This window comes from Argiope bruennichi, chromosome X2 (assembly GCF_947563725.1).
Source record: "Argiope bruennichi chromosome X2, qqArgBrue1.1, whole genome shotgun sequence".
NCBI classification, from domain to species: Eukaryota; Metazoa; Arthropoda; class Arachnida; order Araneae; family Araneidae; genus Argiope; species Argiope bruennichi.
The window spans coordinates 76,362,607-76,376,290 of NC_079163.1; the positions used below are offsets into that span (position 1 = coordinate 76,362,607).

The 13,684-nt window shown below is 31.1% G+C and overlaps 1 protein-coding gene across 1 annotated transcript in view; it reads right to left on the reverse strand.

The window, feature by feature from the left end:
* Positions 1 to 13,684, reverse strand: part of LOC129960155 (abl interactor 2-like) — a 30,513-nt gene that overhangs the window by 14,009 nt on the left and 2,820 nt on the right. The window contains exons 2-5 of the mRNA XM_056073341.1: positions 11,651 to 11,784; positions 7,452 to 7,619; positions 6,689 to 7,304; positions 5,934 to 5,978 (exon numbers count right to left, since the gene is read on the reverse strand). Coding sequence (XP_055929316.1) covers positions 5,934 to 5,978; positions 6,689 to 7,304; positions 7,452 to 7,619; positions 11,651 to 11,779 — 958 coding nt within the window. The 5' untranslated portion in view covers positions 11,780 to 11,784. The remainder of the gene's footprint in view (positions 1 to 5,933; positions 5,979 to 6,688; positions 7,305 to 7,451; positions 7,620 to 11,650; positions 11,785 to 13,684) is intronic.

Sequence of the window (13,684 nt, forward strand, 5' to 3'; positions counted from 1 at the left end):
TAAAATATTCGTCATCCCTACTAGTGAATAAGGAGAACGACAAAAGTGATAATACAAGATAGTATACGTGCATAAAAAACAACATCACATAATACAATAAGTATAATATAGGATAATGATTTCAAATGGAAATTAGAAATTGATGCAATAATATATGAAATACATAAAATTACAGTTACAATATATATATATATATATATATATATATATATATATATATATATATATATATATATATATATATATATATATATATATGTAATGATATTTTAACTCTAATTTCAATTTAATTAATTTTCATAGTAACTTCATCTTAATTTAGCCCATAGTAACTTCATTCTAAAATATTCTCTTATTTCGTGATCCAATTCCACTTTTCTACTTAATTAATTCAAGAGAAGCTTCATAAAATCATAGGGTTGTACCAAAGACTAATTCAGCACATGTGGCATTCATGTCTGGTTTAATTGCAGATCGATTCCCGAATAAAACTATGGGAATAGTTTCAGTCCAGTTTGGTTGACAATGGGCTATAATAGAACTCTTAAGATCCCTGTGGAAACGTTCTACAAGTCCATTGGATTGGGGATGGTAGGACATTGTGCGAATTCGATTTGTACCCAAAATATTATTCAAATGTCTAAATAGACGTGAATCAAAATTTTTACTTTGATCTGTAGTTATAGTTACTGGACAACCGAAAAGAGATATCCAATTATGAATTAGAGCTTTACATGTTGTTTCAGCAGTTATATCTGAAGTAGGAATAGCTTCCGGCCATCTGGTAAATCGGTCAACTATTGTCATACAATATTTATAACCATCAGATAGTGGGAGTGGTCCTATGAAATCGGTATTCATATGGGCAAATCGTGCATCTGGCAAAGCGAAAGTGCCTATAGGAGATTTTGTATGTTTTTGAATTTTAGAACGTTGGCAATTATGACAAGATTGAACAGAATTTTTAATAAATGAATTCATGTTTGTCCAAAAATAACGTTTAGTAATCAGCTTTCTTGTTGCTCGAATGCCAGGATGAGAAAGACTGTTAATATTTTCAAAAACTATTGAACGAAAAGAATTTGGAATGTACGGAGGAGGTGAATTAGTAGATAAGTCACAATACAAGGTTATATCCTCTGAGGTAAAATATCGCTTTTCTATTTTACAATTTGAAGACTTCAGATATTCTTTAAGTTCAGAATCATTTAACTGTGCAAGTGAGATGTCATGAAAATTTAAATTTTTCTTTGAAATAGAATTGATTTCAATGCGAGACAATGCATCTGCAACAATGTTATCTGCACCCTTGACATAACGAATATCGGTAGTAAATTGGGATATGAAGTCTAAATGTCTCAGTTGACGAGGTGAGCATTTATCCGGCTTTTGGTTAAAGGCTTCAGTAAGGGGTCTTTGATCAGTATAGATTGAAAATTCCCTACCTTCAAGCATGTGTCGAAATTTGTTTATGGAAGCATAAATAGCAAGAAGTTCTCTGTCGTATGTTGACCACTTAGTTTGACTTTTAGAAAGTTTCATTCAGAAGAATGCAATAGGTTTCCAAATTCCATTTGAAAATTGATTTAAAGAGCTTCCAATAGCAAATAAGGATGCATCAGTCCACAGACTTAAAGGAGATCCAGGAATCGGATGTTTGAGTAGGGTAGCTTCAGCAAGAGCTTTCTTAGCATTAGAAAATGCCTTGTCAGCTTCCTCAGACCATTGCAGAGTAGTTTCAGATTTTTTTGCTGGCCTTGGTGATTTCTTTTTGTTAGTATGGCCTTCAAGAAATTTAATCAAAGGTGATAATATGTGAGCTGCTTTGTTAAGAAATCTGCGGTAAAAATTAAACATACCCAAAAATCTACGAAGTTGAGTAAGGGTAGTGGGTCGTGAGAATGAAGCGGTGCGGGATGTTCGAGGATAGAACCTGGGACCTTGTGGTTAGCAGTCCAGAACTAACCGATTATACCAAAACGATCGTTCGGGTACTTAACAACTCTTCGGGTAGAAGAGTTGTTAACTGGCTTATATGCTATTCACCACAGTACTATCCCTTCAGTGAGTCGGAGGTGAGACGAACCATATGGATATTGATTGGTGATGTATTAAGTTATTAGTAGCTGTTGTTTTAATGGGCCTACCCAGTTGATTAGCGCCAAGCGTTATGGCGAGCGTTTGTAGTTGCTGATGCGTCAAGTGTGTCTGACGGCTTTTGGGGTTGCTGCGTCACGTGAGCCTGACGACTTTGGTTTGCTGCGTCAAGTGTGTCTGACGGCTTTTGGGGTTGCTGCGTCACGTGAGCCTGACGACTTTGGTTTGCTGCGTCAAGTGAGTCTGACGACTTTGGTTGTGGGTAGATAGTGCCACAACAGCTGTACGAAGGTTCAGAGTCCGAGGTCACCAATGAAGCGGTATGTGGGAATTCTTGAATTGCACTAACTCGATCTGGAATTGGAGAAATACCTTCTTTGGAAACTTTAAATCCTAAAAAATCTAGGGTAGGAACACCAAATGTACACTTAGAAGATTTAATTGTAAGTCCCTAATGGTCTAATTTTGAAAAGAGAGCTCTGAGATGTTGTCTATGCTCTTCGATTGATTTTGAAGCAATTAATAAATCGTCAATAAAAGCATACATCTAATCTACCATCTAATGTAATCGTCATTACCATCTAAATCTAGTAACTTCATCAATAAATCTCTGAAAGGTACTTGATGCATTGCACAAACCAAATTGCATCCGTGTGCTCTCGAAGAGTCCGAACGTACAAATAGCTGTTTTATGAACGTCCTCGGGAGTAATCGGAATTTGATGAAAAGCTTTTACTAAATCAATATGAGAAAAAATTGTGGTTCCATGTAGTTCGCTAGTAAAATCCAAAACACTGGGATTCGGATATTTGTCCTTTTTGGTCTGAGCATTAAGAACTCTAAAATCACCAACAGGACGCCAATCGTCACTTCCTTTTTTCGGAACCATATGTAGAGGAGAGGCATAATTGCTGTTGGATGGCCGCATATGGCCTAAATCCAACATATGCTGAAATTCCATCTTAGCGATTTTTAAGCGATCGGGTGCTAGCCTACGAGGTTTTGCATAAACAGGAGAACCAAAAGTTTCAATATGATGCATAACAGAATGTTTTACAGTTTGGTTTGCATATGGAGCTTTAACAATATTAGGAAAATCATTCAATAACTTTGAAAAATCATCATTACAAAATACAGATTTTACAGAATGAACATCAGTATTATTAAGAATAGCATGAGCATTTATATGTGTACACATATCATTTAAACGATGATTTCTTACATCGGGTTGCAAGTTAAAATGATGTAGAAAATCTGCACCAATAATTGCAGTTTTAATATCACAAACATAAAAAGGATAAACAAATTGTTTTCTTAAACCTAAATCTAAAGATAATAACTTTTGTTCATAAACATTTATGATGGAACCATTTGCTGCAAAGAATTTTTGAATAGGAATACACAGTTTATCATTCCTAGTTGCAGGAATCAAACAACAATCACTGCCAGTGTCAACAAGAAAATTTACATTTGATTTTCTATACCGAACAAAAAGGCGACGAGAACTACTGGGCGAGGCGTATGTCGCCGCTACTCCTTGCCGTTGTGGTTTGGCTGATAATTGCAAGACAGAATGTATTTATGCGCTTTGGAGTCGTACTTTCGATGATACCAACAGATATCATCATTGCTGTCATGGCTTTTCTGTCGAAAACGAGGTTGGCGATTCCGTGAATGACTTCTGGAATGGCGACGCATCTGTGCAATTTCTTTACGCAACATTTTAATTTCTGATAACAGTTCAGAATCAGCTGTAGCAGTTGCATTTGAAACAGCACTTACCTGGTTTGGTGTATATCCAGTATTTTGTAGGCTATTTCAGAGGCTTTTTGAGGTGTCAAAGGTTGTATTGAGGCAAGAATCGATTGCACATTAGATGGCAGTTGCTGAAGAAATAATTCCAGTAAAAGAGAATCGGCAATATTGTGACTTTCGGCACGTCTTTGCATAATTCTTAACAGCTCGGACGGCTTTCTATCATGAAACTGCTCTCCAGCCAATAACTTACGAATTTCCTGGGATTTCGATTCTCCGCATCGGGAAATGATCTCAGATTTAAGTTGGCTGTAAGGGTCAGTTGCATCTGGCGAAAGAATGATATCGCGCAGAGTTATCGCGATTTCAGGAGGCAAGGTGCTCACGCAGCAGTTGAATTTAGTGCGAGAAGCTGTAATTGGCTTTGGAATAGCCAATTCAAATGTTGACTCCACCATCGTAAACCAGAGGGAAGGGTCGGACGGAATGAAGTTAGGCATCTTCACCGCTGAGATTTCCTCCATCATGAAGTGCATTTTCGTTTCAAAACGAAACTTAGTAAGATAATATTGTGGGGAAAGGCAACGACCAGCATTAATACGAAAATATATTTATTATAATTAAAGGACAAAACATTATTATACTAACATAAAACACATAAAGATACATGAGCGTGAGCTGTACGTCTTACAGACTCACTACCCAACTCTCGTCTGCCAATAATGGCGGGAAGGCATCACGTGATTAATGACATGACGCAACATGGCCAGCATGGCGCCATACAGGATACGAGATCTGTCAGCACTTCCCACAATATTAACCAAATTAAAACAAAAGAGATGCGAGATTTCTTATCCGGGTCACCATTTAGCGATAGGAGATGCGTTATGATCACTACACTTTCATCAGAGATGTCATGAAGAGAAAAAATTGATTCCCCATCAATGGATTTACAAATCTGAAAATTTGTTTTTTCTGTCGTTTTGATTTCTATTTTTTGTATTTTTTCCTTTGTTCTCATTTCAATTGCCTCTTTTTTAGGAGCACCAATAAGAATACTTGTTCTATTTTTCTCTTCTTCTTTAGCTCAAGTATAATTTAAGTGCTTAAGTAATACATTGTTCAGAAAAAACTAAAACAATTGATAGTATAGAAATAAATATTTACTGAATGCCAATGATTGGCATTGATAAATAGTGTATCAGTACGAAAAGAAAACACTGCACAGATTTTTTTGTTATTACATATAGGTTTTACAAAAAAAGTCAAAATTATGAAAAAATTATGATATATGAGAAAAAAATTATGAAAATAGTAAAAATTCCTTTTTAACTTGCAAAATATAATTACTTTATTTATTACGTAGTTCAATTAAAAAAAATATTATAAATGTAAAATGTTTAAGATTTGTATGCAATCAGCCTAATTATTTGGCCACATATATCCTGGGATGAATGGGACAACATTTATAAAACTAGCTTATTACAACAAACATGGGACTTCAGGGCTTAACTTAACTATTCATTCATGAAAGATAATTATGGAGTCTACAAAGCATTAAATACAATTATGTTAGCTATAAAGAAAGGGACTGGAAATTTACATTGAAAATATGAGTAGTTACTTACTTTTGGTATTGTAAAATAATCTTTTAAATATTTATTCTCATATATGCTTGCAACTAAAAGAATTTACAGGAACAAATATGATGTTATGCTTTATCCATTTGGTGGCGGAGTCATTAATTAAAAACAAGGTTTTTTTTAAGCAATATTGCAGATGTCCCATTTCACCCTAATCTCCCTCCCTGAATTTCTCACAAAAGTTAACATACCAGATGAAATGTTATCTTAAACATCAAGAAATATAAAAATGCATAAACCAAAAAATGAAAAAAAAAAAAAAAAAAAAAAAAATTCTAAAATTAAGATGAAAACTAATTTTTAGAATTAAATAACTAAAAACAGATCTTATTGCACTCTCTAAGAAATGCAAATGGCATTTAAATTACATAAAAAATATAAGTACATAACTTTCAATCAGATCAACAGAAATACAAATGTACAATTAAAAGAACTTACCATTTCTAGGATGATCAAAATCTCTTGAAATAGAAGCAGGAGGTTCTAAGAGCAGAAAGTAATTTAAGTAGAAGCAAAGTAAATCACATAATGTTTTCATACCAATATTTTTAATTCTTAAAAACATGACCTTATTTTTAGAAGCCAGTATACTAAGTATTTTCTTAACTAATATAAAGGATGTCAATCCTTTAATAATCACAAGTGACTATTCCAAAGTGATATGCAGATTCGAAATATCTTCTTTGGAATCAAATAGCTTTTTCATCAGATAAATAGAAATGAATTTTTAAAAGAATGATGCAACTTATTATTGAAACAGGAAATTAAGAAGTGTCATTTAGTTTCCCTGAAATACAGCAACAGTCATATTTAAAATGACATCATAAGAAAATATAAAAAGACAGTTAAAATTTCATTTAGATCAGGAACAAATCATTTATCAGAAGTTCCACTTTGGGTCCTTATTTAACTTCAATAAAACATTCTTAAATAGAATCAACAGGCATGCACATCTGTCTTACTATTTTTTTTAATACTCTTGGAAGAAGATGGACATTCTTCAAGAATAAATGAATTAATTTTATGCTGTTTTCTTAAACCAATATAAGCACCACAAACAAAGCATAAATTGTTCTCAATGACTAACAAAGGAAAGTTCTGGATACAATGAATGCAGCCATTAAGTTATTTTAATAAAAACATTGTAAAAAGTTTTTTTTAAAAAAACACAAAAATGAAATATAAATTAATACCTGGAAATTTATCATTCAAGTCTGGTGGTGGTGGTGGAGGAGGAATCATAGAAGATCCAACTGTATTGGAATGATGGGCATGAGTCATTGGATGAACCATACCAATTTGTGGTTTTGAAGAAATCATACCCTGAGATGATTGTGAAGAAGAGAAAGCCATTGGCAAAGTTGAATATCCAGAAGTTCTTTTTGTTTCTTGTGCTCGAGGATGACCTATTGGATAATTAGGAGCATAATCACTAGGTACTTGAGGTGGTGCAATTGGTGGAACAGGAGTTCGGTATTCTTTGGTACCCCGAGATAAACTACCACCAGGTCGGACAGGTTGTGGAGGAGTGGGTGGTTTACTGGTTGGAGCTGGTCCAGCACTACCTCCATTAAGTGTACTCTGAGAAACAGAAGTAAGGGTATTTCTTGACCAAGGGGCATTGCTAGTAGATTTAACCCCATGACCAACATTGTCCAGAATAGTGTAGTCAATTGGTTTTCGGACATATTTAATAGGGCGCTCTTGGTTAGCAGGGGCTAATATTTTATGATGCCTCACTGTATTTTTATTTGTAGTTAAAACTCCAATTTCTCTTCTAGCAATTTTTTCTTTGTGAATCATGACAGTCTGAAATAAAATAATTAAATAATAAAAGAAATTCCAGCATTAATAATGAATAAAAAGTGCTAAAAATTAAAATCACCATACAAATAAATAAAAATTGGTAATGATAATAAATCAATAATAATTAAAGAATATTTAAATTGCTCTTACTTGTGATATATGGTTAATTTGAGACTCCATTTCTGCTAGCTGAGTTGTTTGCAAATCAAGCATATGTAATAAGTTGTAGGCTAAAGTATTTAACTGATAAGCAACACTAGCAAGAGACTGAGTAGTGTAGTTTTTGGTTTCTTCTAGAGCTAATCTCTTATTTTCAGCCTTAAGGGAGGAAAAATAATAAAAATCAAAGATTAAACTCATATATATTTTCCGAAACATGTAAAGCAAATATTATTTAAAAAGAAATATATACATAATCAAGTGTAAAGGAAAGCAATGAAAGAATAAGTTTGCTAAAATTAAAATAAGTATAACACATAACAATATTTATTTGATATTATTTTAAATGCCAAATTATCTATAGGGTGACTACTAAATACTTTAACACTCTAGAAAATAAGAATTAATTTAGATAGTTTGGTAAAAATAATGTATCTTTCTTTCTATTTCTGCAATTGACAGTTTAATAATAATACAGATAATTTCTTTATAAAGCAAAAATTTAGAATTATTTTAAGATGAAAGCTCCCTAAACCCATGAATATTTCTGAGATCTTTAATTACATATTTCCTGAAGGTAATATGTTTAAGAAATTAAGATGCCTTGGTTTTATAATAGGACACTTATTGATGAACTATAAACCGAGTATCGTAATCTAATATCTGCAAAGATCAATCTAAGCTTAGATGAAAATAAGATGGCTGCAGAAGAGAACTTGAGACTTAGAATTATGCAAATTAATATAAATGAAGACCTGAGTTTCCAGCTTTATTGCAAATGAAAAGTTCACAGTTTTACTGAAACCTAAGTAATAAAATTATCACTAAGATGGCAGAAACTATCGAACTGGTGTGAAAAGAAAAATGCTTCTTGAATAATATTTTTCAATAAGAAATTACTTAACTCTGAACAATACTCTAATGCCAAAAACAATGTCATATATTCAGCAAGCTTTAAAGCTGAAAACTTCCAAACTGTTAAATGCTTTCAGAACAAGAATTCTGCAATGGTTGAGGTTGAAGTATCAAATAATGGAAAACTGACTCAGGGCATGTAGACAAATTTTATCTCAAAAAATTAAGTATTTTATAAGTACTTTTTAAGCACCTTTAGAGAAAAAATAAGAACCAACCTTAGTATAATATCTTTGATTATAGAACTATGAGTTAAGTAATAAGATAAGTATCATTATTACTGATACTTATGACCTAGATTAGAATTAGATAAGTATCCAATTTATAATATAAAATGGATAATTATTAGATAAGTATCCAAATATAAACATAAATTACCACAAGTAATTACTGAACATTTTTCACAAATATTAATATTCTTATTTGAAATGCTTTTCTAAATGCAAGTTTCATTTCTTTTTACAGGACTTTCACTGCATATCTTAAATTAATTAATTGTATGATAGTGGCATTAAGAAAAAAGTTGTATTGCTACTTCATTAACATTCGAAATTCAAAATTCCTTTTTTTTAATACATAAACAAAACTAGAATGTTTCAAGATTTGAAATATGGTTCAATTTTTGGGTTTGTTTTGTTTAAATTTTAGTTGATATTTTAGGAAGAATTTTTTTAAGGGTGGGGGTGGGGGGAGGGAATAAATGTAAGTTCTTACGTTTTAAAAGCGCATATTTGTTATAGTTTTCATTTTTTCTCTTATCTTCTTTGTTTTTTATTATCACATTGTATTTACTGAATTGATTAATGTTTGCAATGTTATCAAATCATTTGCTTTATTAAACTTTATTTCTGAAAATTACGTGTGCAAACATGCTACAGAAGTGCAGGCATTTCATTTCGGAGGATCGAGAAAGCAGGCAACTCTGCATACTGGCGTTTTATATCTAAGAAACCAGCATGAACCAATTTCGTTCTGCACAATTTCCGAATGTTACGACCATGGTCCTGCAGCAATTTGGGCTCACCTTCAGCCAATATTCAACGAGCTTAAGAGAATTTCCCCCGAAGTTGAAATTATCCACTTTTTTTCTGATGGCCCTACCACGCAATATCGGCAGAAGAAAAATTTCTTCCTTTTGAATGAGCATATAGCAAATAATGGTTATAAGTATGGATCATGGTCTTTTTTTGAGGCTGGTCACGGCAAGGGTGCTGTTGATGGAATAGGGGGAGCCATTAAGAGAGCTGCTGACAAAATAGTTGCACAGGGGGCAGATATACCCGATGCAAAAACTTTGTTTAATGTTTTAATAAATAAAACAAACATTCAGCTTCATTATATCTGTGAAACAGATGTAGAAATGTTTAAAAAAATAATTCCATCTGATATTCCGGTTTTAAAAGGAACGATGAGCGTACATAAATTTTTTTCTTTTGGGAACAACTCAATGTTTTTTAGGGATTTAAGCTGTTTCTGCAGACAGAAAAATGTCTGTGACTGTTTTACAGTTAATGTATTTACATTAAAAGAAAATGAACAAGAAAGCACAGCCATGACAATAAATAACGCAAAAAATAATTGTAAATCTTTTTCTTCTCCTTTATCCAACAATTTTCAACAACACATTCAAGAAGGAAGCTTCGTACTTGTAAAATTGGAGGGTAAACGATCGATAAAATATTTCGTTTCAGAAATAATCGACATCCAGGACAACAATTTTACAGTTGTAAAATTGTTTACAGTTTATAATACAGTTTAAAAAAAGTCAGGAATCATGCAAAGTTCCTTTGAGAGGATGATAAAGAATATAATATTGAAGCAGAGGATATTGTAATGAAACTTCCAAATCCAAATCTAACTGGAGGCTCTTTTCGCCAATTACAATATTTGATGTGGATCTCTCCAAATATGATGTTGAATAAATAGCATTGTAACTCAAGAAAATACTAAAAAATAAAATGTGTACGCATGTTCCAATTCTGTATCTGTGAATTTCAAATAATATATACATATTTTTTTTTTTATTTTATATTAAAAAGTTATGTACTAAAAGAGAAACACATTTTAGCTTAATTCTATCTTTCAAGCTTTACATCAAAATTTGGCTCCTGAATTTATGTCACGTCTGTTACTTTGTGTCATGTCTGTTACCATTTCAAACTTTTCCTTAAAAAGTTTAAATTGACATAATATTGCTACAATTAGAGTTATATATTAATTGACTCTGCCTAGAATATATAAGAATGATAGACATTTTGCATTAATTGTTTTTTATAGTATTTTATATTAAAAAAATCCTTGTAAGAATTCTATATTAGTAACAGACATGACAAACGAAAGTATAAAAATACCATAAGAAATATTTTTTTATTCGAAAGTCTTTATTATATGGGTAAAATGACTCTATACTTATATTAAATATAGCTTTACATTATTGTACACTGAACTTAAATACAAAAATTACAAGAAAAATGTCCGGTAACAGACATGACAATTTTCATCATATCTGACCAAAAAAACATCAATTAAAAATATATAAAAGAAAAAAATGTATCAAAAATATTCAAGTAATATACAGAAATAATGTCTGTTTAATAATATTAAAAAAATTTACTAATTAAAAATTTTTTTATTATTGTCTTTTCAATTTCCAAATGGCACCGAATTTTGAAAATGACCCATTTACTGTTTGGGCTATGCATAACCAAATTTTTATCATTGCTCAAAAATTACAAATAACTTATAATAAAAATCAGTTTCCATAGTTTTTAAAATTTATTTGGAATACCTACAATTTTTTGAGAAACTATATTAAAAATAATCTCTATTGAAAAATAAATGGGAGAAAATTTGTAACTCATAATGATAAGATTTCACCTGTATTTTGAGTTAGAATATTCATATAAAAGAATATTTTACATTAAAAATATATATATTTAAAAAGTGCTTGTTTATGGCTGCATTGGGAATCTTACAACTGTTAATAATAGACATATTTTTATTTTTTTATGTACAACATTTGCACTTTCTAGTTTTAAACATCGAATTTCATATAAAATTTTACTTTAAATATTTATAAAAAATACTTCATATATTGCCCACAATTTTTGAACTATAAACAAGATTTGAATTAAGTTTTTTGACATTTAATTAAACAGTTAATATTTCATGAATGGAAAACATGAAAATAATCTCATCTGGAGCAATACTGAGGTATATCAGTTAGATGAAAAATATAATAAGCAATACATGTTCCACCAAGGAAACATTCGTACTTGAAAATAGTTAGCTTCACAGTATTCAGCCACCTTCTCCAAGTTTGAATGGCTATCTAACAAAGATTGTTGACCTTCAGGAATATGATGATCAATGAGAGATATAAGATCTGCCATTACAGACGGCATTTTTACTGCAAGAAAAATACAATGATATTAAAAGTCAGATTATACTTTAAGAAATGAGTTTGAATGCTTAATATCAAGTTTGTCCCATAATCCTTATATGTGTGTATGTGTGCAATAATTTCAATTAAACTGTATTCTTAAAATCAATCAATTTCTGATTATTTGAATTCAAACTTCTCTTTAATTTCTGAGTTGCCAGTGTTTTTGTTTCTATCCTCCTTAAATAAATGCTATTTCAGCTAAATCGAGGGAAAACCTCCTTTAGATACTATATATACTCTGAAAGCATTTTCATACCCTCTTCTTCCTACTTACTGCAATCCTGTTTAGCATTTGCTACTGGCTGGTCATGGTTCTGAGAAAGATCTTTTCAAAAGCATATCAAAAAGAGCATTTTTTTAAAAAAAATATCATAAAGATAAGAAAGGATGTCATTTAGAAAAACCCTAACCTGCTTCATTTCCAAGTATAAAATATACTATTCACACACATGTATACAGGGTATCCCAAACAAAGTAAACTGTTTATTTTCTTAACTATTGCAATTAGATATATATTTTCAAATGCAAAGTATCATCAAATAATGTAATCAAATATATGAAAATACTTTGGTTCCAACAGAGGCTAAAAATAAAAAGTTACAAAAATTAAATTTTTACACACTTCCACAGAAAAAAAAAATCCAATGAAAAAATGTGTTTCTTACACTTATCTATAAGCACACAAAGTTTCATTTTTCTATCTGTAAAATTTTTTAAGACATTAAAAGAAAAATTAATTGATTTCTATCATTTTTACATACCTCAGACTGGTGTTTGAATGAGTTTTCTGCTGTTTTTTACAGATAAAAGGTATATCACAAAAGGCTACTAAAAGAGCAGCATTTACATAATGATACATTTCTTAGCTTTCATTAATTTTGAAAAGTGGTAAGGAAATACAAATGAAGTGCCTTAATTTTTTTTTTTTTTTATCAAAATGAACATTTTTGACACCCATACAAAATAGCATTATATCAATACTTCTGTACGCAAGATCCAGTTCATCACTTGTGACATCAAGACAAGCTTCTAGATTTCACTGGTAAAGATTTATTACATCCACAGGAGATGGATATATGCAGAAGAATGTAAACAATCTCATAAATAAAAGTCAAGAAGTACCAGATCATTTAGGAGTCCCATAAATAAACTCAACAAGTATTTATAAATCAATTCATCGATCAAGGAATGCAGCATTCCATTATAATCTTACAAGAGATGTGCAGTGTAGAGGAGAACATCTACTTGTGACTACATCTGTAGAACTATCAAAGACCAAAAAAATTCAGAGATAATGCCATTCAAAACTAACCAAATATAACAGTCACCATTCAGTATTCTTTTGTACAAAATAGAACCAACCAAAGAATTTCCAAAAATGATACACTACACATTTATAGTAATTTTGTTGTATTCTTTGCACAGACATTTTTGAAATGATGAGTTCTGAATTCACTGTTCATATACTAACATGAGGGTAATTTGGAAAACAAATTAAGTCAAAATGTCATTTTTTGTATAATGCCTGTTTTTCCCCAAGGAAGTTAGAATCCTGTAATTTACAGTTGTCAGACCATTACTTAGGTACTTTTTCTAGAAGGATGCTGCAAACTTGGAATACAACATTAGTATTCTTCTGCAGATAGAATGACATTATGATTATATGCAATATAAATCATCAACATTTTAAAGTGTTTTACCCAAATATGGAAATATTCTTTTGGAAAATTTAATATCACATACACAATTGGAAGTAGAGAATTTTCTTTTCTTTTATGGCATTCCCCTACTTCTCTAAGACATCTAAAATAATCAATTACTCAAATTTTGATACATTGAATATTTTTATCAAAATATGAATATA